We start from the raw sequence: 25,664 nt of genomic DNA, 5'->3' as shown, positions 1-25,664 counted from the left end.
GGAGGATATTAAAGCAATATACTGACATGATATACAAGGCTTGTGATAATTTCCCTCAAAAAATGCTAGGGCAAGAAAATAAGGGGTGCTCTGTGTTTGAGTGTTCCGTTAGAGTAGAAAAGCTAAGTATTTCTGATCTTTTTTGGCACTTACTCTTGTGGCTTTTGATAAACCCTTCCCAGCTGCTAACTCCTGTATTGCTGCTCATTCTTAAGAACAACTAAAAGCAGCATGGCAGCTGACTACCAGAAGGTGATGTGCTTTAGAGCTGTATTAAACAAAAGGCCTGATTTTCTTGGAAGTCACTTATTTATATAATTGCAGGCTTTTTTTCTTTTTTTTCCTTAATAATTATTAGCAGTTCTTGTAGCAAAATATTTTAGCCTCCCGGATACATTTCTGTAGAGAATGAAAGTAGCATGCTCAAGTAGCAAGAATTACTGCTTTTATAGTTAATTTGGTTGCATAACCACAGAATCTGCCATTGTTTCAGAAAAGTTAACAGAATATCAGTTTTCAGTGAGGATGTTGGGATACAAATACATTATTTTTTTCTTTACTTTCCTGAGATAGAAACAGTTGAATATAGCAATCTGTGCTGTATCTGAGAAGCAAAGGATATCTTTTCTGGGTCTCAGGCACTGAAAAGACATGCTAATAGCGTTATTTTTGACCAGTGCCTTCACTGGTGACTGTTAACATGAAAGATGTCCTCTGGTGGCTGAGGAGGTCTAGCATGCCCAGTGAGATGTGACCCGCTGTGTCATATCTCTGTCACTCTGCCATCAGTGACTGAGTGCTGCATCAGGCACTGCCTCATCAAACATAATGTGATGTGACCACAGGGTACTTCAAACTTAAAAAAGAAAACTCCCAGGCTCCTCCAGGGAGTTCAGATGGGGAAACTGGTGTTTTGCCACGAGTCTAGCAGGTGCTCACATCACTACCCTGGACGTGCATGACTCCTGTGCAGAGAAGCTGCCTTTCAGTGAAGGCGTCTCCAGCTGCCAAGTCAGTGGTGCCAAGGGCTTCAGGAAGAGACTGCTTCAGCTCTGGGACACCAATGGTTGTGGTGGGAAGAATAGTGACTGTGTCACCACAGAAATGTCATCATGAGGCTTTTTAAGCCTCCCAGTTTCTACCACACATTTAGAGGGGAAAGAGGGAAAGCTTTCACTTAATCTCAGATTTCAACAGTGGGCTGGTCAGTAGTAACATAGAACATCACTAATTACTCTTCTAGCTGTTTATGGAGGTACCACAAGTAAACCTTTTATATGCCATTTGTAGGAGGAAATTGATGTTGTAGTGCAGTGAATACCAGGGTTTTGATAGTTCGTTCTTCAATATTCATTGTTACAGGCTGGAGAGAGGAGCCTTTATAGATCACTTCGAAGGGAGAGCTGAGATCAGCAGTTCTTGGCTCTCCAACTCTCTCCAGATTTTAATGTTTTAGAGTTATTAGCAGAGAGTTCCCAGCAGGTGGCCCTTGACTTTGGATTTCATCTCCCCAGTTGGTCTTTCAATGTATGATTTTTGTTGACATTGAAGGTCAAGAGGCCTGTATTTTGAAGGGTTTGTAGGGAGTTAAGTTCCTGTATGAGGAGGTTTCACTGCATTCTTTTGAACTGATGTTTTGATAGTTCGCCTGTTTTAGTCTGAATTTGTGTTTGGAAGCTGTGTTTGAGGTACATTAGTATGTTCTGAGCCCTGTCAGACTCAGATCCTGGGTACTGCTTGGAAGCTCTTAGCCCTGTAATAACAGTAACTGCAAGACAAGGTTCCAGCATTCATTACACGATGACTACTATTCTGGGGAAAAGTTCCTTGTAGTCATTTGGCATCTGATCCAATGTTCGTATAAGTCAGTGGAAAAAATCATTCTGCTGATGCCAGTGGAATTTGTATCCGTCACTGTTTCTTGCAATGATTAACTTGTCCTGGTTGTCAGTGCTAGTAGTTTCTTTAGATGGCAATAGGTATGTAATTAACTGAAGAAAATATAGACACCATAATTTCAAGTAGGTGGCACTGCTACCATCTATACTATCATTGCAAATATAAGTGAAATTGGGTGAATTGGGTTCACTACTAAGTGAAGTAGTGTCAGACGCAAAGCGACACGAAGAAAATGGTGCATCTAAACCCACAGATAGCTGAAACTTCTCTCTAGTGGAAATAGTTCACATCTGAGGGGTCTTCTTTCTTTAAAACAGCTTGAACATGTAGTGTAGGGCTGGCTCCTGAACTCCCAGTAGACCTTGGACTTGCCTCCTCAGTGCTTTTGACCAAGGTGTCTGACCTGGCCACACCTCACTGAGGTGGACACACGAATGAAGGATGCCAGGCTATGGCTTTTAACTCTGTGCCTCTTGGGCACCTGACTTTTCCCCTCGGAGCAGAAGAGCGAAGGAGCTTGGTCAATATGAGAATAATCCATCTTTCAGTGTTTCTATACACAAAGTTGGCTTTTGGATCTAGTTCCAGGTAGTTCAGTCTCAGTGTTAAATCTTCTGGCCATACGGCTGTTTTGGATTCTACTAGGAGCCAAGGCATGCATCATGGCCACATTTCTCCAACAATATTATTACTGATCTTTCTGCCACTGGAATAAATATTCTCAGACGGCCCCACCTATTGCCTTTTTCTGAAAGCAGAATTCTTACAAATTAACAGCACAGCACATTTGCAGTGTATTTTATGAAGCGTTCAGGGTATTTGTGTTCCTCATATCAGATATGATTTTTGCAGACTAGCAGTTAATTTTTCCATTAAAAACTGGTAATGGAGCATGGGTCCAATACCACATTGGAAGCCCCACTGAGTAGCAAAAGGACATACTGGACTGGCAGTGTAGTTTCATCTAGCTCACAAAATGGTGAATCTCTATGTGGACGCTGGCTGATATGACCCTTCTGGCATCTCAGAGCCAGTGGGCCCTTGAAACCTGACCTTTCCAGCGTAAAAGAATCCTGATGACTCACCTTCAGAGGAGGGGAAGCGCATCTCTGGGAGCCAAGCAAAGCATCTGCTGGAAAGCCATTGAGCTATCAGTGTGAGCTGGGGGGGAGATTTTGGGAAAAGCAGCTTCTCTCCATGTGGGGAAAAACGTAGCAAGTGTACTGTTTAGAGGTGGCCATCTCCTGAACTGTTGTTTGTGCAACTCTAGATTGATTGTAAGTATGTTTGCTAAGGAAGAAGAGATAATGATGTCTTGAAGGGAAGATAAGGCAGGAAAAGATAATTACTTCAAGATAGATAATCTAATCATTTCTACTACGTTAAGAATCTCAAATAAGTCCAGACTGTTCTAAACTGTTAACAGTGTTCTCAGTAATTTAAGAGATTAGAAAAAGAGCAGTGAAAGCAAACTTTGATCCTCTTTGTTTTGTTTTATTGTATGTTAACTCTTGATTCAAGTGTTTATTACAATTAACAGGTTTCGACCTGCTGTTTGACTTAAAGTGTGTGGATTTCAAAAAGAGCAAATTCAGACTCAGCCTAGCAAGCCCTCGTTTGCTACCCTTTTAGTCATTTTTTTTAAAGTGATACGTAATCTCCTTCTATTAAGCATTTTTGGAAAAAGTTCCAAACACTTAACTATAAAAAACCTTTAGTTGTGTTTAGAGCATTTGATAGGCGAGTCCTAATATTGACAAATGATTTTAGCCTGTTCACTAGTAATGAAAACCAAGTAGCAGGGACTAATAGGAAACATTCAACTTTCCCATCTTCACAGTTGCCACGAAAAAGCAGTTTCTTCTATTTTGTGTAACACAAGGCCAGACACATGAAAAAATTAAACCTGGTTGTTTTAGAGGCTTAATTTAAAAGCTGGGGTTCCAGTTTTGGTAGGATTATGTTGTTCTTGCAAATATGGCACATCACTTACATGGTTTCAGATTTACCTTTTGGATTTTTCAGCCAGAATGGATGGGCTGCACATTGGCCTATATTGAGGCAGCCCTCAGCAGGCCTGGTTTTTAGTAAGTTGCTATTACTTATTTACTTATTTGTTTGTTATCACACTGTAGGAACACCCATCAAGCATGAGAACCTCACTGTGCAAGGCAGTATACACACATTCATTCAAAAAACAGGCTCACCCCAGGGACCTGATGATCTTAGCATTGGAGAGGAAAGCAAATTGTTAATCAACATTGCATATGTTGAAGATTACAGAATTACAAGGCAGAGAGGTTCACAACAAACGGGACTTGAAATGGTATTGTTGGGAGGCATATTTTTCTGTAGTTGCATATTTCTTCTCATGGGAAAAGAAAGACAAAGAAATAAAGTTTGAAAGACAAAGAAATAAAGTTTGACAGGATTTTTGCTGTTTCATTTCTTTTTTTTTTTTTTTTTTTTTGTCAGGGGATGCATGGGGTTAGTCACATTTGCTATTTGCTTACATCCATTCTAGATGGGATACACTCCTTTGCATGTTGGCTGCCACTACGGAAACATAAAGATTGTTAACTTCCTTCTGCAACATTCTGCAAAAGTCAATGCCAAAACAAAGGTGAGTTTTCTGCCTCTGCCTTGCTCGTTCTGTGAGGGTGACAAGCGTGCTGTGCCCAACGCAGCTTCTCCCTTTCCTTGTGCCTGCAGAACGGGTACACGCCACTGCACCAGGCTGCACAGCAGGGGCACACCCACATCATCAACGTCCTGCTCCAGCACGGCGCGGCACCCAACGAGCTCACTGTGGTAAGTGCTGAGAGGCCACTGCTCAGGCTTGCTTGGTCATACCATCCTGTATAAAGCGTTGTGCTCCCGCTGTGTTGGAGCAAGGGAAATGTGAGGAGGGAGAGGAAAAGAGCAAAGGAAGCATATTCCCATTGCCTCTGTGTCCTCCATGTCCTCCATTGTCTCTTCCAAAACTAGGACAGCAAACATCTGGACAGTGTTTTTCCTTTTCATCCCGTTTCTGTAAAGAGTTAAAAATCTAGTTACATGTCCTACTACCCCAAATGTATTTCTTTCAGTCACTGACATGCAAACATTTATGTGGCCTTTATTGTGCATTTTTCCATAGCTAATTAATAGTTTGTACACTTACTATTGCTAACATTCAGCTTTTGTTTTACATGTTTCAATTGCTAGAATGGAAACACTGCCCTTGCCATCGCAAAGCGACTTGGCTACATTTCAGTCGTTGACACATTGAAGGTGGTGACAGAAGAGACCATGACTACAATTGTAAGTACAGCTCGCTTCAGTAGTGGATGGAAGGGTTTTTCCTAAGCCAGTGTATTCAGTTTTGTTTAGTTAATTGTCTACTGAGATTTCAGTCTAGTTTCTACCTATCCTTTTAGTGCTTACGGAGTGGATATTAAATCAGGTAAAACTAATACATTTTTAAGGTAGGCATTATTATATGTCTGTAATATATTTTAAGACAGACATACCAACAAAGCAGAAAATGGACAGTTTAAATAACTAGTCATAATTACTGTGTTTCTAAGAGTGCGTCTTGTTTATGTCACAAATGAAGTGAATTGGGGCTGATTTATAGTCGTGAAAAGACATTCCTAGAGGCTTCTGTAAACTGAAGTTGCTTCTCCCTTTTAAGAGAGTGCAGTTTGCCAAGGAATGATGTGTATTGGGTTGTATTTGATCTAAGAGCAACTATTTCAACCAAAAAAAGTGGTTGGAATTTTCTTAGAAGCTCCCCTTTGCCTAGGATCTGATTTATTCTCAAAGATGGCTAAGGCCTGTTTTCTGTACTCAGCCAAAGCTCCGCAACCCCAGCTCCCATTCACTGACATGTACATGATATCCAGGTCATCTGTCCTGGCTTTCAAGAAGGCCTGCTGCAGTGTTAGCCAAGGGAGATTAGAGGCAGTGGTCAAATATTGCCAGCAGAAAAATGGCAATTCACAGAATGTAAAATACTGCTCAGAGATACTTATTCACTAACATTTTGCCAAATTGCTTTATGAAGACTGTTCTAGTAAGGTGAGGAGCTTTCATGAACCACCGTAGTAGTTAAGCCAGAACAGAGTATTAAGAACATAAATTCAGAGCATTGTCTCCAAATTGAGTTTTTCCTTTCTGCAACTTTTTTTTTTTTCTGATTAAAAAGAGAAATATGTGCATGTACGTATTTTTAGGCATCTCTGAGGTGGAAAATGTTTACTGTATGTCCTATGTGTTGTCATCACCTGTTTGTGTGGTCTGTTGGTGCAAGCAGGTGGTTGCAATATAGTGAACCTTTGGGAAGACAGGCAGGTTTTAGTTCTACTTCATGTGCCTTTACTTCTTGTGACTTTCCTGGCTGTGGTTTGTAATACAGTAGCTTACATAAAATCCACCACATAGAAGATAAAATTGTGCCACAATAAAATACAAAGGAATATGCCAGAAAATAATAATGATTCTTTCTCACAGCCTCTCTTGATTTTCTCAAGGAGATCTTTCTTTCTAGTAAGATTCCAAAACAATTTTCTACAACCTGACAAATTTGTTGTTGAAAGTTATCCAGAGTAGCATAAACTTGAATGATTGCCTAGTATACAACTAGATAGCTGCAAGAGAAGTAAAACCATGTTGTTAGCTAAAAACTCCCGATACCATAAGGTCACTCTTAATTTGCAGAATTTATAAGCTATGTGAGTTTGTGCCACAAAAACGACATCATTTATTATGTTCCGTAGATGTAGAAGAGTAAAAAGGTGGTAGATCAAGCTGTGAATTGTTTTAGAAGCAATGTTAGAAGCTGCAAGGCCTGTATTAATGCCTGTGAATGTCTACTCTCAAGCCCAGAAACATTTGCATGAAAACCAAAATATGCTGCTTATCAGTCAAAGTGTGTAATTGGCAGACTTTGGAAGCCTAATCATGAAATCTGATTTATAACTGAGTATCTTAAAAATTCAAACTATTGAGGGTATTTCTGGGGTAATGTGGCTAAACAACTCTGAAAGGTAAGTTCAGTGAAACCAGGGATGAGCATAGTTAGTTTACTCTGATTTATATTCAAACACCAATAAAAATCCAGTAGTGCCTGAAAAAAAGTCCTGTGATTTTACCAGTTTAACAGCAACATGTTAAAAAAGCTGTGCAAGTAATTCTGACAAAATGAAATACTGTGAGGCTTTTTATAAGTTTTGTGATGTTTGAGCATGCAGGCGCTCTTCTGCTGTTTCAAGTGATGGCAGTAGCCCAAGAAACATGAACTGCCACAAGTAATTATGAGGCTATAAAAAATCTGAAATATTTTAAAAGAAGATAGAAAAGCTGTTCTGTCCTAAACTTACAAATGATTTCTTATTTGTATATGAAGGATGAGAAGTGATGGTGGTTTAAAAATATAAATAAAGATGGAACTGTTTTGTTTAATTTTTTTAATGCCACTACTTGAATGTTAGCCCCGCAGTGTCTCCTGCATGATCTAAAACTTTACCAAAGTGCTTGTTGCACTCTGCCCCAGCTGGAGAGTAAAATGTGCATGGTTGTGTACTTTGTGGGATGCATGGGTATTCTAGGAACAGATTTCAGGCATTCAGAATATCTTTTTTTCTGCTTCTAATTTTTTTATATTGGTTTTTGAGTCTGAATCAACGTAAACATCAGGATTAAAACCAACCACTTCTGAATGTCTTTCATGCACAAATTCCTTAAGGGGAATCATTTAGCCTGCATGTGGTTACAATTGTTCTCATTTGTGGGGAAAAAACACACGATTACTGACGAGGCACCTCTGATAATCTTCACATGGAACAACCCTGCTCCCAAATTACAGCATAGTTGGTACTTAATGATCTTAAGGGTCTTTTCCAACATAAAAGATTGTGATCCCAATGAAAAAGACGAAATAGGTCCCTCAAAATGAATAACATTACAGTTGAAATTTAGACGATGCATTCCTGCTTTAAATTTAGATGACTTTTTAGAGGGTTCTTATAAAAACCCTTGACTTATATAAATATAATATTGCATATTTCTGTATTATTTCAATGTAGTCTTTTTTTAATTTGTAGTTCTATTTATCTATGAAAAGCAAGGGAATAAAAAGCTTTAAAAAAAATCAAATCTCGTCTTGCTAACTGCAGATAAAAACGCATCCTACCTTGTGTTTAATTTTTTGAAATAACTACAATGTTAAGAAAAATTTAGTGAGCTCTGAAATATTTTTTTTCTTTGACAGACTGTTACAGAAAAGCACAAAATGAATGTACCTGAAACGATGAATGAAGTTCTCGATATGTCTGATGATGAAGGTATTTGAAAATAAAAAAAAAAAAAAACTTGTCACTTATTTTTCAGTCTGTTGTTTTTGGAAGAAGTATTTGTTTAACAACAAACAAAAAATGTATGAGTTGGATATGGTATCTGCACATTCATTGTTTTACATTGTTTTTTGACTCATTGATAGTCTATGCTTTTATTTAATTATTTTGTTTATTTAAATCATGCAGTTCGTAAAGCCAATGCCCCTGAAATACTCAGTGATGCTGAATATTTGTCAGATGTTGAAGAAGGTATTTGTGCATTTTTGTATTGCAGTGTTACTTAACTTAAACCTCTTCCTCTTATTTCCTGTGACTGGAAATTAATCCTTTCAGATAATTTTCTTGTTATCCCACTAACAATTTCTACTTCACAATTAAGAATGCTTTCAAAAATTCTTTGAGCTGTTGCTGATAATCCTCTAATTTTCTGAGTGTCTTACTCCCAGTTTTTAAATCAAATTACCTCCACTTTCCTGGAATAGTCCTTTTGCTGCTGCTTCTGTGGAGAATAGTTATATTATTGAAACTAAAAAAATTAAATATCAGACAAAAGAGTCAAATATCAAAATACTTTGGAAGAAATAGCTGATAGTGAAAGTGAAGACAGGAGGAATGAGGTGGGTTTTTTTTTGTTTTTTAAATTCTGCCATGTGTTCAGCTGTGGAATGATTGATTTGCATTGATAGTCAACTCTTAGTCTGAAAAGAAGTATTTTTAGGCTTTAAAACAAAGAAAATTGTATTTGAGTTGTCATATTCAATAAAACCACATCAGATTACTTTTGTGTTGAGTAAAGAGGATGCTGCATCGAATTTAGCATGTTATTTGTTGGGAGTAAGGTAGAACTTTTTAGCTGAGATTTCAGCTCTATCATTCTGCAAAGTGGCATGAAATCTGTGAGCAGGGTAATAAAACCTTATGGTTTCAGTTCCTCTAAATAGGATTTATGTGCTATTGGCACTAGCAACCTGCACATCCCAGCTCGATCCTTGGTGCTGGTGGCTTGGTGTGGCTTCAGTGGTCCCTAGCAATCTAAAACTCATTTGGCAGCTGGTTCCCTCCCTTCTACCAACAGCCTCTGCTAGGTCCGACCTTCTGTGGTGCGGATGCACAGGAGTCTGTGTGAGCCTCATCAGGAACTGCAGGTTTCCAGAGGCCACAGTGGGATTAGGTTCCCGGGTCACATTTGGAAGTAGGAAGGTCTTGAGTTGATGAAGAGAAGGACGACAATGTCCTGAAGGTTTTTTTGTGTGTGCCCTTGGTCACTAGCATTAGAGCTGCATTTTTTTCTTCTGTAGTAGGTAAAGAAGTGACCGGGTCCAATTTACTTGTGGCACTTCAGTTAGCCTTTGTGCCTAGCAATACGTTTATTTTTAATGTTTGTAACACTTAAGCAGTGAGGTGTAAAACCTCTTAGCTAAGCTCATTGTGTGCAGCTTTTGTTTAATTCATGCATTGAGGCTTCTGTTTTGTTTTCTGCTCGTCACTGTGTTCATATTGCTGCATTCTCAAATAGATCATGTTCTTACCATGCACCTGTGTTTTCCAAATAACTCTTCTAGGCTATTGTACCGCTCAGAACAATGTATTGTTTTAACTGACCAGAACACTGAAGTTAGTTAATTGAGCAGCAGCTATAGCCTCAGCCCATGGTGCAGATGAGAAATGCCTGTGTGGAATCAATATTAGATATGAAGACGTAAAACCTGTCTTTAATATATGGGATCACTTCTTATGGCCAAATGCAAAGGCTGAAGGGATGTGTGAGCTTTGTGGGAGATTTTTGTAGTCACTAGCTCTCATTTTGACAAAAAAAAAAGTACAACAACAACAACACAAACATATATATATAGAAGATATGGGTAATATAATCAATTCCTGACCTAGAGACTGTATTCTGCAAGTGTGTCGTTACTAGGGGACCTAAGAGACTGGTTTATATGTAAAAGGTCATTTTCAAAGCCTAATGCTGAACAGGAGCTCTCAAATTGAATAATAGGTATTTTATTAATCCATGCTGAAGCATTTCGGTGTGCAAGGCAGGCAGTGAATTACAGGCTTTGAGATAGTACCCGTTGGCCTGTCTCTCTTCTGCCTTGTGCGGCCATGAAGATAACATACTGATGCATTTCCCCACAGCTCCCCAGTGCTGATAGGGCATTTATACACAAAGCACCCGCTTAAGCTAGTTGAAACAAGTGTGTTCAAGGTGGTAACACACTCTGACAAAGCCAGTACCTGAGGAATGAATTCCCAAGTGCGAAGGGCACTAATTTACATCCCAAACCTGAACTCTCCTTCACGGAACATTCATGCCCTCATGATGAGCATTCATCAGCTACATTGTTAAATGAGAAACTTGTTCAGTGATTTCTCAATATGCCACAAACCTCAAGGTTTCTCTTGTAAGAGGAATTGAAGGCTTGGAAGGTATTCTCAGAGCTTGGAGACAGGTGTCAGCAAACTATTTCCTTCTGTTTGTTTCTTACTATGTCTGCTAAATAAGTATTTACACAGAAATTCTGTCTCTTCCCTGCAGAGGACAATTTAGTTAGGAGTCAGACTAGATTAGAGGGGGACATCTTCCTTCCTTTTCCTAGACTACCTAATTACACCTAAATGAGGTTAGGTGCTGGGAAACTGCTACACCACAAAAAAGAAATGGTCTTTTTTTTTCTGAAAGATTTCAACACGATTGTGTGGGAAGAAATGAAAGCTCATCTTCTTACATAGCAGAAAGTTTGTATATGAATATAGAACACTTCTTTTTCCGCTGCACGCTGAATAAGTGCTCTGCTTTTGTTTCTGAAGAGATTTCAGATCTTACAAATGTGAAGTCTGAGGCTGCCAGAACGAGGTCTTTCCTCTCACCATCTCCAGATGGAGCTTGCACCCCACCCGCTGTGCAGCTGCCAGCAGCACACCCTGTGGCTGGTGGGGATCCAGGGGGGCATCAGCACAGTGAGAGCCTTCTGTGGGAGGCCCCGAGGGAGCCTCCTCCTCTAGAGTTGGATGCTCAGCCTCAGAGCATCCCTCTAAGAGGGTGCAAGAGATTTGGTGGTGGAAGTTGGAGCCCTGCTGTGACTGCCACAGAGTGACAGTGAGCTCTGTCACAGCAGTCCCCTGTCCCAGAGGCGAAGGAAGCAAAGGAAGCTGATACAAAGAGGGGTGAAACTATGTGAGCAGTAAAGAAGAAACAAACAAAAAAACACAGCAAAAACCAGCAGTAGTTCACATGCTGAGAATTTAGATGGCCATTAAAATACAATGAGCTCTTTTTTTTTTTTTTAATTTGGTCTTTAGTAGATAACTTTATTTTGGTGTAAATAAGGACAGTGCTTTAAACCCACTTAATGGATATTCCTCTCTCTTGGTAGGAGTAAGTATCATGCTAATCAGTCTCTGGCAGATTAGGCAGATGTCCTAGGAGGACATGAGGACACACTGCCTGATCCCTGAATAGGTGCTGGGTTACCAAAAATGAGCTCCTTTCAGACAGGTCTGGACGTCCTCATGCGTTAAAGTCTGTTACTGATTTTAGGAGGGATGGATTTATTATATTTTTATGCTTTGTTTTCTGAGACTGTCTCCATAAACTTTTACAGATTAATAAAAGTTTCAGTGGTTTGATACTGGCTTTTCTTCATCCTTGCGTGAAACCAAAACCTTGGCTACAGCTAGAAGCACCCTGCTCTGCCCTGTGGCTGTACCTCTTCTGCCATCAGGCAGCTCCTGACAGGCTGTGAGGAGGGAGTGGCGAAAGCTCCAGAGTTCTTTAGCAAAGCCAGTGTCAAATGTCCATTTGGATCCCAGGCTATGATTAAATTTTGTTTGGGACTTTTCCCAAGCCACACGATCCCTTCAATCCTGCTGCCAGAGAGCCTGTATTTCTCACTGGCCTCTAAAAAGAGCACCTACCCTGTGGTTTTGCAGTTCCCAACTGTATGAGACAGGCTCTGATGGATCAGAAAAATGGGGAAAGTGTGGGAAAAGGTGACAGAGGTGATCAGAGATAGGGAAAAGCTGCTAGGGAAGAAAAGAGTAAACAGAATGGGATTGTCTATCACAGAAGAAAATCTAAATGAGGGATAGGCTAGAACATACGAAATAGTGGGTGGCAAAGTGAGCAGATAATGGGCTGCTTGCTGCCTCCCCCGAAGTCCAAGAACAGGATGCACCAGTGAGACCAGCAAGATGCAGGTGAGAAGCGCTGCTCTCCGTGCCACAGCTGGTTACATCCTGGGACTCCTTGTGCAAGTCCTTGCTGTGGGGAATGCAAGAAGCTGATGCGAGTTCAGAATGTAACTGAAAGAACTAAAAAAAGGAAAAAAAATAGCCTTTTTTGACTATACTAACTTCTCCTGGGTTCAGAAAATGTGTTCAAATCACTGCCAGCTAGAAAGTGTCCTGGAGGACTTTACACTGTTTCATGTTCTCGTATTCTTCTGTGAAGCGGGGCTGCTGTGAGAGAAGGGATATTCTTGACCAGACAGACCTTTGCTGTGACCTGCTGCTGCCATTTTTCCGTGGACTTCATGGTTTCCTGTAACTGCCAAGCGGTGCTTGCCCATGGTGTACAAGAACATCTTTCTGCAACACCTAATGTACGGTGAAGGAAAACAGAAGGATGGCAATTGAAAAAAAAAAAAAAAGTGATGCAATTTTCTTTTTATTTTTCATTGGGGCCTCACTTTTGGGGCATTTCTGTGTACTTTGTGTCCAAGAGGCATTTTGTCTTCGCGTTTTGGTGGGACGTCTATGAGACTGCAGCGTGCTGAGGGCAGCGCTCCTGACCTGGGAGGCAGAGGATGAAGCAGCGTGGGGCTGCTGCAACGTGCACCGCCCGTTTTGCCGGAGCCTCCCACGATCACAAAGCAACGCGGGGAATTCTTTGAAATCACCACTCCTAGGTGCAGCTCTCCCTTTGAAGGGAGCACCTCTCCAGCGCGCTCCAGCAGCTCGGCAGCGGCACGGGCTAACAGCCCGCAGCCGGCGGAGGAGCCGTGTCACCGGTCCCACCTCACCGCGAACCGGCGCCACTCCGAAGCAAAAACCTCACCGGCTGCCAGCGCCACAGCGCTCGCCTCACCTGCGGCAAGGGCAGGAGATTCCCGGCTCGGCTTGGAGCCGCTCTCGGCCTCCCCACCTCCTCCGCCGGGGCCTGGGGCCTGGGACCGGGCCGGGCCGGGCGCTGAGGGGCCGGGGCCGGGCGCTGAGGGGCGGTGTGAGCGCGGCGCCCTCCCGCAGCCCCGCTCCCGGCCCAGCCCCGCTCTCGGGTTACGGCGGAGCTGCACCCTCACAGCACCCCGATTTACATACAAATAACCCGAGAGCCTGCGCCTATGTCACCAGGCGAGAGGCTTGCCAAGGGAGGCTGTAATCCAATCAGCAGGAGCTTTAAAGGGATGTCTGCGGAGTGATTAAAAAGGGATTTTTTTTTTTTTTAAACCGTAGTCATTACTTTTCATTTTGTTTCATATTTGAAAAGAACTTTGATCCGAGTTGCGAGGACAAAGATGCACATGGCCTAAAATACACGCGAAGAGATCAAGATGTTAAGAAGATCTCAGTTGTGTGGGAAGCGAATATGACCCACAGGGATTAGTTTGCTTGTGCTGGTTTGGAGATTAACTCTAAATCACTGCTTTAAGGACTAATAGGACTAATAGGAATTCTTGGAAACATCAGGGAAAAAGTCTTCACCAGGCTGGTGAAAATGGCTTTCCAAAACAGTAAGACTTTTTAAAGTTTAACTTCATATGTAATGTTTCTGTTTCTGTTTTGTTTTTGTTTTTCCTTCCAATGTTTTATGGTATATTATAAACTATTTTAGCTTTTAAAGTGTTACTTAAAATAATCGTTGTTGCTGGGTTGGAGGAGAAATTGTCGTTTGTTTGCCGTTTGCAGAGCAGTAGCCGAACGGGTATTTTTAGAATTGATTGTTAGTTTAAAACCAGAGCTCGCCTGTGGTTTCCTGAGTTAAGTGAATGGAAACCAGCCGAAACTCCTTGAATGAAAGCTGGAACCGGAGCCGGGCGTGCAGAGTCGCTTACCTTTGCGAGTCCGCTGTTAAAGTTCTCTGTTGTGCAACTCTTACACGCCTAAAGGATATTCACAACAAAGGAGGAGAGCGTGAGCGTAGGCAAGTAATGAGCTTACAGGGAGCTCTCTGCTCTGCATTGTAGAAGGAACAGGGAAAAAAAGCTCCTTCAGCCGCATAAGGCATATTTTGGACTTGCTCTGTCAATGCAGGAATGTAGGTTTTGCATGATGTAATGGTATGCAAATGCTCCCAGCCAGCGCGAACTGCTCCGTTAACCCTTTGCGACATCTGCCCTCCTCCCCCAAGACTTAACTTTCCTATCCTTTTCTCTAACATGCTGATCTTCTACTTCTCAGCTGATGTCTGTGTATCAAACATGTCTGACGGTCTGAGCTCTGCGAACAGTGTCACTTTGGTGAATTTTGGCTGCCAGATGCTGCCGAACAAGGAGCGCTTGTCTGGGGCACGGCTTTGTTCTGCTCCCCGCGGGTGATATGCAGGAGCCATGCCCTAGCCCCTTGCCCCCCAGCTGGCTGTAAAGTCCAGAGCCTTGATAAAGTGCTTGTCTTACCTGGATAAAGTCAGTCAGGGCGTGTAGAGCACTGCATTGGGAAAAACGAAAACCAAAACCCTCTTACATTGAAACTTGCAAAAGTTATTGAGAAATATCAAAGGTGGAGGGCAGGCCTCTTGTATTACTCAGTGTCTGTTCAAGCTTCCTGCACTTTTCAGTACTGATGGGCAAGCGGGCTGTGCCTCAGAGCTCGTTTCTTTTAGCATACAGAGAGACCCAACGTAATTCGTCAGCTCAGGCTTCTTGGTAAGAAAAGCAAGAGTGAGTGTAATGGTTCAAAGTACAGAAGAACCTTTTAGCTCGCTTAAATGATTGGGCAGAAGTCATCCCTTGTATAGCTTTATTGGCTTTATGTCAGTGTGCAGACTCGCCTTTTACATTTGCCCCCAATAAAATTATTTTCTCAGGCCTGCTCAGAGGGTGCGTAATTGACGGTCTGCATGGAAAGAGCCTTAGGGAAAGTGGGGTTGACGGGATTGATTACTTGTTGGCAAGCAGAGAAGGGCGTTGTGAATTACTAAGCACACAAACATTTACGATACATGTAGCTTCTGATTTCAGCTTGGCTTTTCTTCTGGCAGGTGAGGATGCAATGACAGGTGATACGGATAAATATCTTGGACCCCAGGATCTAAAAGAGTTGGGAGACGATTCTTTGCCCGCTGAAGGATACATGGGCTTTAGCCTGGGAGCCCGCTCTGCCAGGTATTGCATTTGATGTTTCTTGTGTTTGTGTGTTACCACAGTTACAAGTTCTTGCAAATCAAGAGTGCTCTTTCACACAAAACTGGAGTCTATTTTGAAACGAAGTAGAGGGGGTGTATTTCTGTGTTATGATAATACTGCGCATTTAATGCATATGTTCATTGCTGTTTTATTTCATAATCTTTATTCATGTTGGCTTCTTATGGCAATGATACAGAAAAGTAACTTCATTTTTTCTGGTATCTGCTGATGTTCTGATCCGTCTCCAAGGCGTGTCTTTCCTGTCAGTTTGCAACTGGTCTAGAAATTGATCAAGAACAGCCAGGTTTCTTTTCACTACCACCTGTCAATTTGATACTCGTGTCTGAGTATTCTTTAATAAATTCATTTAGCTAAGGAATGTAAGTGCCAGAAAAACTGAATGAAATCATTTTGCTATTTTACTGCTTTTATTTCTTTAAAGGTGACAGTAAGTAAACAGAGATAATCAATATTAAAGAAATTGCTCCCAAAATTAAAAATAATAAATAAATAAATAAATAGGCATACCCTAAATTTGTAGTAGGGTTTCATTTGACAGGAAATACTCTGCATGTTGCAGCAAACAAGCCAGAGTTTCTGTGAACCCAATAAAATATTGTAGACTTAATGTAATGTCTGACTACTGCTGATTTAAACTCGTGTTTCTAGATCAACATTTTAGATTTCTTCTTTGAATCTTGCTAAAGCCTGCACTGTGCATTGCTCAAAACAAATAAAACTGTATGAGTAGAGATTACCTCCATAGTTGTGGATTTGCAATGTGTTTACTGACAGTTGGATTGTACTGAAGCTAATAATTAAACCTCGTAAGCTGGAGCCCCGAGGACTTTTTCCTACACTGTAGTTTAAAGATCTATTTCAAAAAGTGAGTTCATTGTCTAACAGTGAATGGCAACTCCCATAAGGTAAAGCTTAGATGTCTGCTCTTCAATCTTGTTTGTTATGGTTGCATTAGAAATGCAAGCATGCAGTGCACATTTGCTCCTTATAATAGCCCAGCCATGTTTTGCTTCACTTACAATTTTTAGGTAAGCTAATAAGTATTTATGTGATAATACATTGGCAAGGAATGCCAAAATGCTTTTAAATAGTCTTATAGCTAGAAAATCAGCAGAAGAGATCTGAAGTGAGAATCTTACGTCTCTGTAAAGTTAATTAGCAAAGTTGGTGTGCTGCTTTTAAACACGAGCTGGCATGAACAAGGTCATCACACACAGCCCTAACCGATGGGGTCAGTTCTGAAGTACTGCAGCAATGGTGGAGAGTGTGAAGTCTGTGTACAGAGCTGGGCACTCTGGTTTACAGGACACCTTCCCCACATCACACTGCTCTTCCTGCACTGGCCTAAATTCTCATTCTGCAAGTGGGAGAGCAGAATTTCACTGTTACGTAGATTTGAGGGTTCAACTTCATATTATTTGTTTCTTTGAGAGAAGTCTAATATTCCCATGCTTCTGATTTTAGCAGCGCCATTACTATTTGTTGCTGCGTAACTCATTTTTTACATTGCACATATGTTATGCTCAGAGGAGACAAATACAGTGTTTTTTACTTAGCAAAAAGTTTTCTGGGAACGTATCTTACTACTGATTCTGAGTGTAACATTAAGAAATAAACACATTAAATATATAAGCCATCCAGCCATAACATCTTGCTTTTCCCGTCTGATTCTTTGCTTTCTATTTCTCCTGTTTCTTTTCCACTGTAAATTGCTTTAGTCCAAAAGTCAGGTAAGAAGGCATGGCATCGTGTTACATCCTTCCGCTGCTGCCATTGCTCATCTTCATTTTATTCAGCATTAGAAAGTGACATGCTTTTATTTTTGAGTGGAGGGTGGGGGTAGATTGCTCAGTGTTAGAGATTATCCCTATGTTCTAACAAATGTAACTTGATTTCTTTATACCCTTTGTCATGTAAGAGTTTGCTTAACATATGTCTACAGTATGTAATAAAGATCCCAGTTCTGCTTCCAGCACAAGGAGGAACGTGTGCTAAGGGACTAGAAAAGTTATACTAACAACTACGAAGTGCATGAAACAAGTTGTAGAGTTTTGAGTCTGAACAGTGTTGCTAGTTCAAAAGTGTTAATATGTTGTTGGATGTTGCTTCTTATTAATTCACATTTTTTACTACTTTATTTTTTGTCACGTAGCAAGCATGTCTAGGCCTGCAGCATGTTTTTAGCACATACCATTATGTATCTTCCAGGGTTAAGTGTAACACACTCCTACGTTGATTTAATTGCAGCACATTCAGAGTGATCATTGTTATTTTTGAATAGTCTAACATGCACAAAATAATCCCCAAAGCATTGGCATTTGTATTTAATCATTAAGAAGCAAATCTATTTTCTTTCTTCATTTTTTTTTCAAAATTCTTATCCTTTTTTTTCCCCAAGTGAGTAACTAGGGCGTTTACAACAAAGTCAGGAGTGGTTCAGCCACAAAGAGAGAACACCACCGCATAAAACTTACTCATGGTTTAACCTGATGCAGCAATCAGAGCTGTATTGGCAGTCACTGTAACCTACCCACAGGTCCCCTAGGACCTGCCCTCATGGGTCTTCTTGCAGGATTAGGACATGAAGACATTTATCAAAGTTCACCTAAATACTCGAATACACTTTTGTGGACTTATTCTAGAGCCACAGCGTTGCTGCCAAAGCAGTAAACATCTGTTGTGATTTTGCTTATGTATATTTATAGGGAAGGAGATATTGAAATAGAGTCAAATACTACTTATTCCATTTTTCCCTTGTATTTATTTCATATATTATGTATATTTTGCCATCTTATGCTATCCCTGGAAGTTGCATGTATTAATTTTTTATTTTTATTTTTTGTTCATCTCATTGTCACCTGCACTTTCTATGATATATGGTAAATACAACAGCCTCCGCTCCTTCAGTTCGGATAGGTCCTACACGCTGAACAGAAGCTCTTATGCCCGAGACAGCATGATGATCGAAGAGCTGCTGGTACCAGCAAAGGATCAGGTATGTGCTGCCTCTCTGGCACCAGGTATTTGTGCTCCTTGTTTATAAGGAATGTCAATCTGTAGCCCTCAGCCATGCTTGCAGCAGCTGTCACTACTCATTGAAAAAGGAGAAGAGGAGAGCTGAAAGAAAGAAATCGTGGGTTTACCACATTGTGGTTTTGATCCTGCAAGAGACAGGATGATGTGTTCCCAAACCAAAAGTCTACAAGGGACCAGTTACATTTCTGAATGTAAGACTGTTCATTCAAGTCGTTGGGAGTATTCATGAGCTTAATGTTACATGCATCTTTAGAGTGCTTTGATAAGCTGAGAACAATAAATTTTACATTAAACAACCTTTGTCTGTACTGTATAGACCATGGATTATGTCTGCCCATTCTGTCCAAGTAGACTGGACTCCCACTGCTGTTCTTGTTTTTCCACCCTTGGGAAAAAATTGGCCTTGTGAAGATTAAGCTAATATGCACTAACCAGTTTATGTATCTTCCAAACATTTGTGCAATGACTAATACAGCAAAAGCAGAATCTTTTGACCTGACTATAGCGTGGGAAATTATTTCTAAAAGCTAATGCTGGAGGTGATAGGGTGCTGTACGCTTTATTTTGTGAGTTCCTCGGTGTTTGGTAGACTTGAGAGAATTACTCAAGAGTTTCTAGATCGTAGAAGCCAGAGGTCTGCTAGGAAGCTGGATAAAAATTCACCATAAAGTCTTTACTTACGAGTTAAAGGATTGTGAAGTGGAAATGTTATGTCGTGGAGGAGCTTAAGGTAGATTTTAATGAAACAGGTTTTCTGCTGCCCTTTACACAGAGGTACCTTTCAGCAGCGGCAAGTATTTCTGCACAGGGGTTTATTGATCTCAGAGGATGCTATCATGGGGAAAAGGGTCCACAGGGTGGGACTCTAGCATTTTAAGTCATAGTTGTATTAATCTATAAGTTCCAGTGTAGTGCAAATTATCCAGTTTTATTACAGCTTTTGCACACAGTTTTATTAGCATTCTGAGAATGGCATAAATTGGATTCTCTAGCAATTAAACTTTTAATAATAGGTTGCTACTTTCAAATGAAATGCTTTAAACCTCCAATAAGCTTAGAACAGCCAGCAAAAAAAAATTATTTTGAAGCTGAGAACCTAAAGTTGTTTCGACAGTTACTTCTCCTAAGCCTTCATTAAATCTTCTTGATATGATAGATGTAACAGAGGAAAGGAAGGCCGTCTTGTCTGAGAACATATTGTATTGTTTAATGGTTCTGGTCATTTTTGTGATTACCATCAAAGCATTGATTTAGCACTAGGTTGCATTTCATAAGTGACAAGACTTAAAAACAAGCATTGCACTAAATAACTCCATAGAATGTTGTTTGTTCATAATGTGTATTGTTAACCTGCTTTGTATTACAAAATAACTCTTGAAAATTAAGAATGACTTATCTGTACATGGAGGAGTTGCAGTGACGCCACATCACATACAGGAGCGAACTTAATATTCTGTATGAGTGGTTATGGACCTCTGTGCTTTTTGGAGAATCCCTTGCAGTGGTGGCTCTTCAGCTAAAAAGCAACAGATATGAAAACTTCCTAGTGTTAATGCTGAGCAGTAGAGTTCAGGCTGTTTTCGTTGCATTTATAGTCTTCATATTTCTGTAATTCCAGTTTTCATCCAGCAATGATTGTGCAATTATTGCAGTTCAGCTCTGATCCAAATTTGTCATGCAACATGAAGCCAGGCTGGAAGCCTGGCTGACAGTCTAATTCTAAATGTTATTTTAATCTTAATGCTCTAGACAAACTTCAAGTTTCTCGTATCCAGGAACAGAGCAGGAATGATGAAGGTAATAGTGGGAACAACGTCAGTTCTAGTTCTGGGCTGTCTTGAGACATTAGTAAGACCATGAATTCCCTGAAAACAAACAACAGTTAAACAAAGAATTACCTTCATGAGAAAAAAAAAATGCTGTGGCTTTTGCAAGTCTTAAAGTCCTGGCAAAGAGATGCATCTGTCCTCTGGAATTTTCTTCAGCCCAGCCCAAACATGTGCCAAAGGGATGTGGTAAGCTTTATGGTGCTTTGGCTGAAGCAGGAGGAGTACATCTGGGCAAAGGAGAATACTCCTGCCTCTACATCCGTCATCTACATCATTGGGCTTCCAGATAATCTGCGCTGTGACAGGAGAAAGTGAGGAAAAAAAATCCTGTGTTCCAGCCATGGAAGTCATAGGAACAAAGATCATGATGACTCAAAACCAATATCCTGAAAGACCATCTGGAAGCTGATAGTTGTTAAGGCTGTGTTTTGGGGCACTGGACAACTTTGAAGAAGTAGTGAGCCATTGCCTATCTGCGTATTTGGTTTCTTTTCTTTTGTAAACCTTGTAATTGTCTGGAGTTCATTACGGCAGCAGCAGTCTCAGAGTAAAGGGAATTAATTTTATCACAAAAGTGTATAAAAGAGAAGGGGCAGCTGTCGGCCTCTTAGGTGGAATCAGAAGATCCCATGGTCACTATTTCCCAAGATCACTGGGAGACTTGGAAGTCTAAAAAGAGTCAAATGAGGAAGACTTGAAACTATTCTTGGCCGAACCTGGCTGCCAGCATGACATGTTGGGTGTTTGAGAGGATTTTATAATAATAATCCTGAGAAGTCAAGACATTCCCTCTTGTTTGCATTTAGTGCTTTAGGTGACCTATTCAACAGAGATGGCTGAGCCCAGGCCATACTGTGCCTCATAACCAGACTAGAGCAAAGTTAAAATTGCTGTGTCTAAGTGCGTTACCATGGATGCAGTAACTCAGACCAAATCCAAGCGACTTTCCTCTGTGGAATAATTTACATGAGCCAAAGGCAGGATGATTCAGGCTGTCCATTGCATAGCAGCTTGCTGAATCTCTTCTGTCTGGATAAATTCATCTGGGAGGAAGCATAAATTCTTCCGTTTGCTGAACTCTGGCATTACACAGCCTGGATATTCAGTTATGCAACCAGCGGGATTCTTGCCAGCAGAACTGTCAGTATTTTCATACATGCATTTGCATCTGACAGCGCCACACCCTGTAGCAATGCATGTTTAATCTCCCTCAGCCCAGGTAGGGAATGCTGCGACCTGACCAAACGCAGGATCAATCCTGCGATTTGGTGTCAAGTATGATGTACCATCTCCTGGACTGCTCATATTGCAGCTTGCACAGGAAGATTTCTTTGCCTGCCTGGAAAATTCAACACCTCAGCAGATCGACAAAATGAGATCAACAGATGTGTGCTGTGTGTAAGATTCATTTGTTCAGCCATTAGCTTTTACTAGCCTGTTTCTCTGCCAAAATTATTGGCTGCAGGTTTTGTGCTTTTGCTGGCTGTAAATAAGTCCAAAAAATCTGTTTGAGTGCACTTTGTCAGAAAGGAATGCATCCAAAAAAAAAAAAAAAAAGGTCATCTCATACACAGACAGTGTAGGAATAGAGCAAGGAACCCTATGCATACATGGAAGTAAACTTACAGCAACTTGCATGGATATAGCAGCGTCTCTATCTAGCACAGAGTATCTTAGAGGGGTGGTATTTCCTTAGAAGTTATATGGCCACATTGAGTTTTCTGCATCGCACTGCTGGGAGATCTTAAGCATTGTTCATTTGTTTACAGTAAATGTGATCCCCTCTTTGTCGACGTGTGTGTCCTGGTACATGTCTGGGACTCAGCGCAGTGACACTCTTGCGGCTCAGAAGACGTTTCAATGACAAACTCTAAATTATGTTGACCTCCTTTTTTATGCATTTTTTACAAAATTTGTGTTGTCCTGTTTTTGATGATAAAGTTCATCGCTGGGCAATGGAATAAATGTATTTTTGTTTATCTAAATGTTTCAATTTTGATACCAGCTGTTTGGTGTCAAAAGCGATCACGTAGTCCGTATGAGCTCTTATGGAGTTAAATCACTTGGAACAGCAGAAATCCACAGTTGTGTCTTTCCTGCTGAAACTGCAGGCCCTTCAAAAATGTGGAAGAATCCCTGATGTTTTACTGAAAATTATAAAACTGTCTTCGGTAAACTAAATTATGATATATTTTTCAAAGCAGTGCTAATTAAATCCACTGCCATTGTTTAATTACCATTGTTTTTAATGGCATTCATTTTATCTTTTATGTCTCTTGGTGTATTTCAGTATTTAGCGTATGCCATGCTTTAGCAGTGTTTGCCTGTTACTGTTGTCTGTGCTCGTACCATCAGGCCTCGGTACCTATCTTACAGCACAAAGACTGATGGAAGATCCCCATAAAAGAGTTAAAGTAGCAAAAGAAGGAGGTATCAAAAAAATGTGTGCTACGTATGACAAAGCAAAGTTGTACCCTGCAGCTAGTACTACTGATGGGCAGAAAATGATAATATTGATGGGTTTTGGAAGTAAACCTGAGATGCTCATTTGAATTGCAAGGAATGTTTAAAGAGAAATTTTCTGGAACCCGGAGTAATGTAGGAAGGTTGCATGCTCTGGCCAACACCAGAGCACTGTCTGCCTGCTTGTCTTGTGGAAGCTTTTGAACAGAAGTATTTTCGTATGCTTATGACTGGCTTTCTCAGATTTACTACTAATGCTGATATTTCCATTTCAAATAGTTCATTTACAGTACCTCTGCATGCCAGTACATAATAATACATAATACAGTAAAATTAAAAAATAAAAAATAAAAGGTGGAAGTTATAAAACTTCCCTGTGTAAAGAGTATACATTTGGCTCAGGTTTGAGTAGAACGGTATTTAATTTGAAAACAGCCCACGAGGTTTTCATCTTCACAGTGTATGAGGAAAAAAGCAGATAACTGCTCTCTCTAGATGCATTTACCTGTGAGCAAAAAATAACCTGCCTAGAGGAAGCATGGACATTTTTTTAACACTGTCTTGGCTGAAGATGGTCTGTGCACATTGCATGACAGTATCTTGACTTAGTCTTATTGATGTAACTTCTCATGGTGCTTCCTTAAAAGGTTCAGAAGCTTTCATATTACCCTGGAAATATGGCCGTACAGTATTTACAGATGTAATCTGTTTGATTTTCTAGGGGGAAAACTGTATATATTTGACTAGAATGGCTTTGCTATCCAGATAAGAGGATGTATAGCGTGAGACCTTGTTGTGGGACACAGGATGCCTGCATGCGCGTGCGCGTGTCCACAGGGAACAGTCAGAAACAAATTGCGCCTTGATGTCTGTCAGATGGGGCAGTTTATTTATAGCACTGCTGTGCCAGTGCTTCACAGGGTTAAAACTATTTTTATATAGGTGAGTAGGGACTGTGGCACTCCAGAACAGTGTCCATGGTGGTGATTGTACAGATCTAAGTTCTGCTTTTAAAGGGTCGATCCAATGGCATTTTCTGTGTGGGAATGTTATGATGCCTGTCTGTATGGTGTATGATTGCAGTACAAATTGTAATAATCTTCTCTAACTTTTCACATGTAAATAAAGATTGGAGAGAGACACAGGTGTAACTGAAGGAAGTGGCAAAAGCAGACAAAAAGAAGGTTTGAAAGTATAAAGATGTGTAAGATTAATTTCTCTGTGGATTCCAAATTCCTGTTATGGGATTTCTAGTAATTTAACACCTGGGATATCAGCACTGTTATGTGGAAAGGGGACAGATTGAATTTTAATGGAATTATATTAACAAGCTTATATTTAAGACAAGCATTTTACATCTTAATTTTAAATTTCAATGTTGTGTTTCTTTTTTTAAAGCACCTGACGTTTCAAAGGGAGTTTGATTCTGATTCTCTCAGACACTACAGCTGGGCTGCAGACACCTTGGACAATGTTAACCTTGTTTCAAGTCCCATCCATTCTGGGTAGGTCACTTAACAGATTTCTTTTATCTTTAAATGTGGAAATGTATTGTTAGCTGAAGAATACAGCCTGCTGTAATGGCTGATAACATGCCTATTCCTGCTCTGGTTGAAGCCAGTGGCAAAATTTGTACTGACTTCAATGAGGGTGCTTAATAACAGGAGTCAGGCTAAATTCTTGCATATCAAACCAGAAGCTTGCTTCTGCACTTAATTTTCTGAATGCCAAAAACATTGTAATCCTACAGGCTTCTCTTTAATAGTCTTGTTTTGCTTTTTCTGTTGCTTATGCTTTGCTTTTAAGTGTCACAAGGTCATTTTGTTTGAATTGTATTAAATTATTTGAAGTACGAAATCAGAGATAGAACGTTATGATTTCTGTTCTTTCATACAGGAAAAAATAGGGGGCTCTAACTTCTTATTTTATTTATACCTCCAGACTCCTGTTTATTCTCCAAAATATGTAGTTCGAGTTCAGTTATTTACTCACGAGTCATCACTGCACTTACAGTGCTTCTTGAAAGTACCACATACACTTGATTTAAATGCAATAGGAGTAATTTTGGATTGCGTGTTTTAAAATTTACAAATAAATACATAGCTGAAAGGAATCATTGCATCTGAGATTGTCTAGTATAAATATTTGTTATAAAATTTTCAAGATCAGGACATAAATTTCATATCCTTTTTAATTTTGACTAATTCCATTCTTATAATGAAAATGTGTTCAGCATATACCAAAAGATTTCAGTTCAAAGCAAGTCCACAAGTTCCACAGAAAATCTCACAGCTCCAAAGCTACAGTGCCACAGTTAAGTGTAAGCACCTGATAGAGCTGAATAGAACTAAAAAATGTTGGATTTGTAGGTCCTGATCTAATAAAACACTGCATATGGTCAATGCTAGGGTTGAAATATCAGGAGCTGTGGAATGGAAAGCTGCAATCTGTTGGTTAGCACAGAAGGGTATGTTAGCAAAGGACCTCAGAAAGCCGGTAGGCCATCCACTTGCATTATAACAGCATAAAATGTAAGCAAGCCATTCCTGAAATACGTTCAATTTCTTCATGGTCACTTAAAATAAAAGAGGGTCTATAGTCCCTCAGCTTCAGTGGCTTGCTATCCTGTGCTGCAATATTCCTTTTCCTGATGTTCAACTTAAAATCTCTTTGCTGTGACTTAAGCCTATTTCTTGTCATGTCCATGATAGTCATGGAGAATAATATCCTACTTG

General features: G+C 40.3%; 1 protein-coding gene across 14 annotated transcripts in view; it reads left to right on the top strand.

Moving 5' to 3' along the window:
* ANK3 (ankyrin 3) overlaps window positions 1–25,664 on the top strand; it is a 363,472-nt gene that overhangs the window by 274,634 nt on the left and 63,174 nt on the right. For all 14 annotated transcript variants that reach the window (XM_083845292.1, XM_083845284.1, XM_083845291.1 and 11 more), the window contains 8 exons: window positions 4,424–4,522; window positions 4,612–4,710; window positions 5,107–5,202; window positions 8,153–8,225; window positions 8,424–8,486; window positions 15,436–15,559; window positions 18,494–18,596; window positions 24,328–24,434. In XM_083845292.1, coding sequence (XP_083701418.1) covers window positions 4,424–4,522; window positions 4,612–4,710; window positions 5,107–5,202; window positions 8,153–8,225; window positions 8,424–8,486; window positions 15,436–15,559; window positions 18,494–18,596; window positions 24,328–24,434 — 764 coding nt within the window. The remainder of the gene's footprint in view (window positions 1–4,423; window positions 4,523–4,611; window positions 4,711–5,106; window positions 5,203–8,152; window positions 8,226–8,423; window positions 8,487–15,435; window positions 15,560–18,493; window positions 18,597–24,327; window positions 24,435–25,664) is intronic.

This window comes from Anser anser, assembly GCF_964211835.1.
Source record: "Anser anser genome assembly, chromosome: 7".
Lineage (NCBI taxonomy): Eukaryota > Metazoa > Chordata > Aves > Anseriformes > Anatidae > Anser > Anser anser.
The sequence above is the reverse complement of the archived record's forward strand: the minus strand, read 5'-3'. Positions and strand labels throughout refer to the sequence as shown.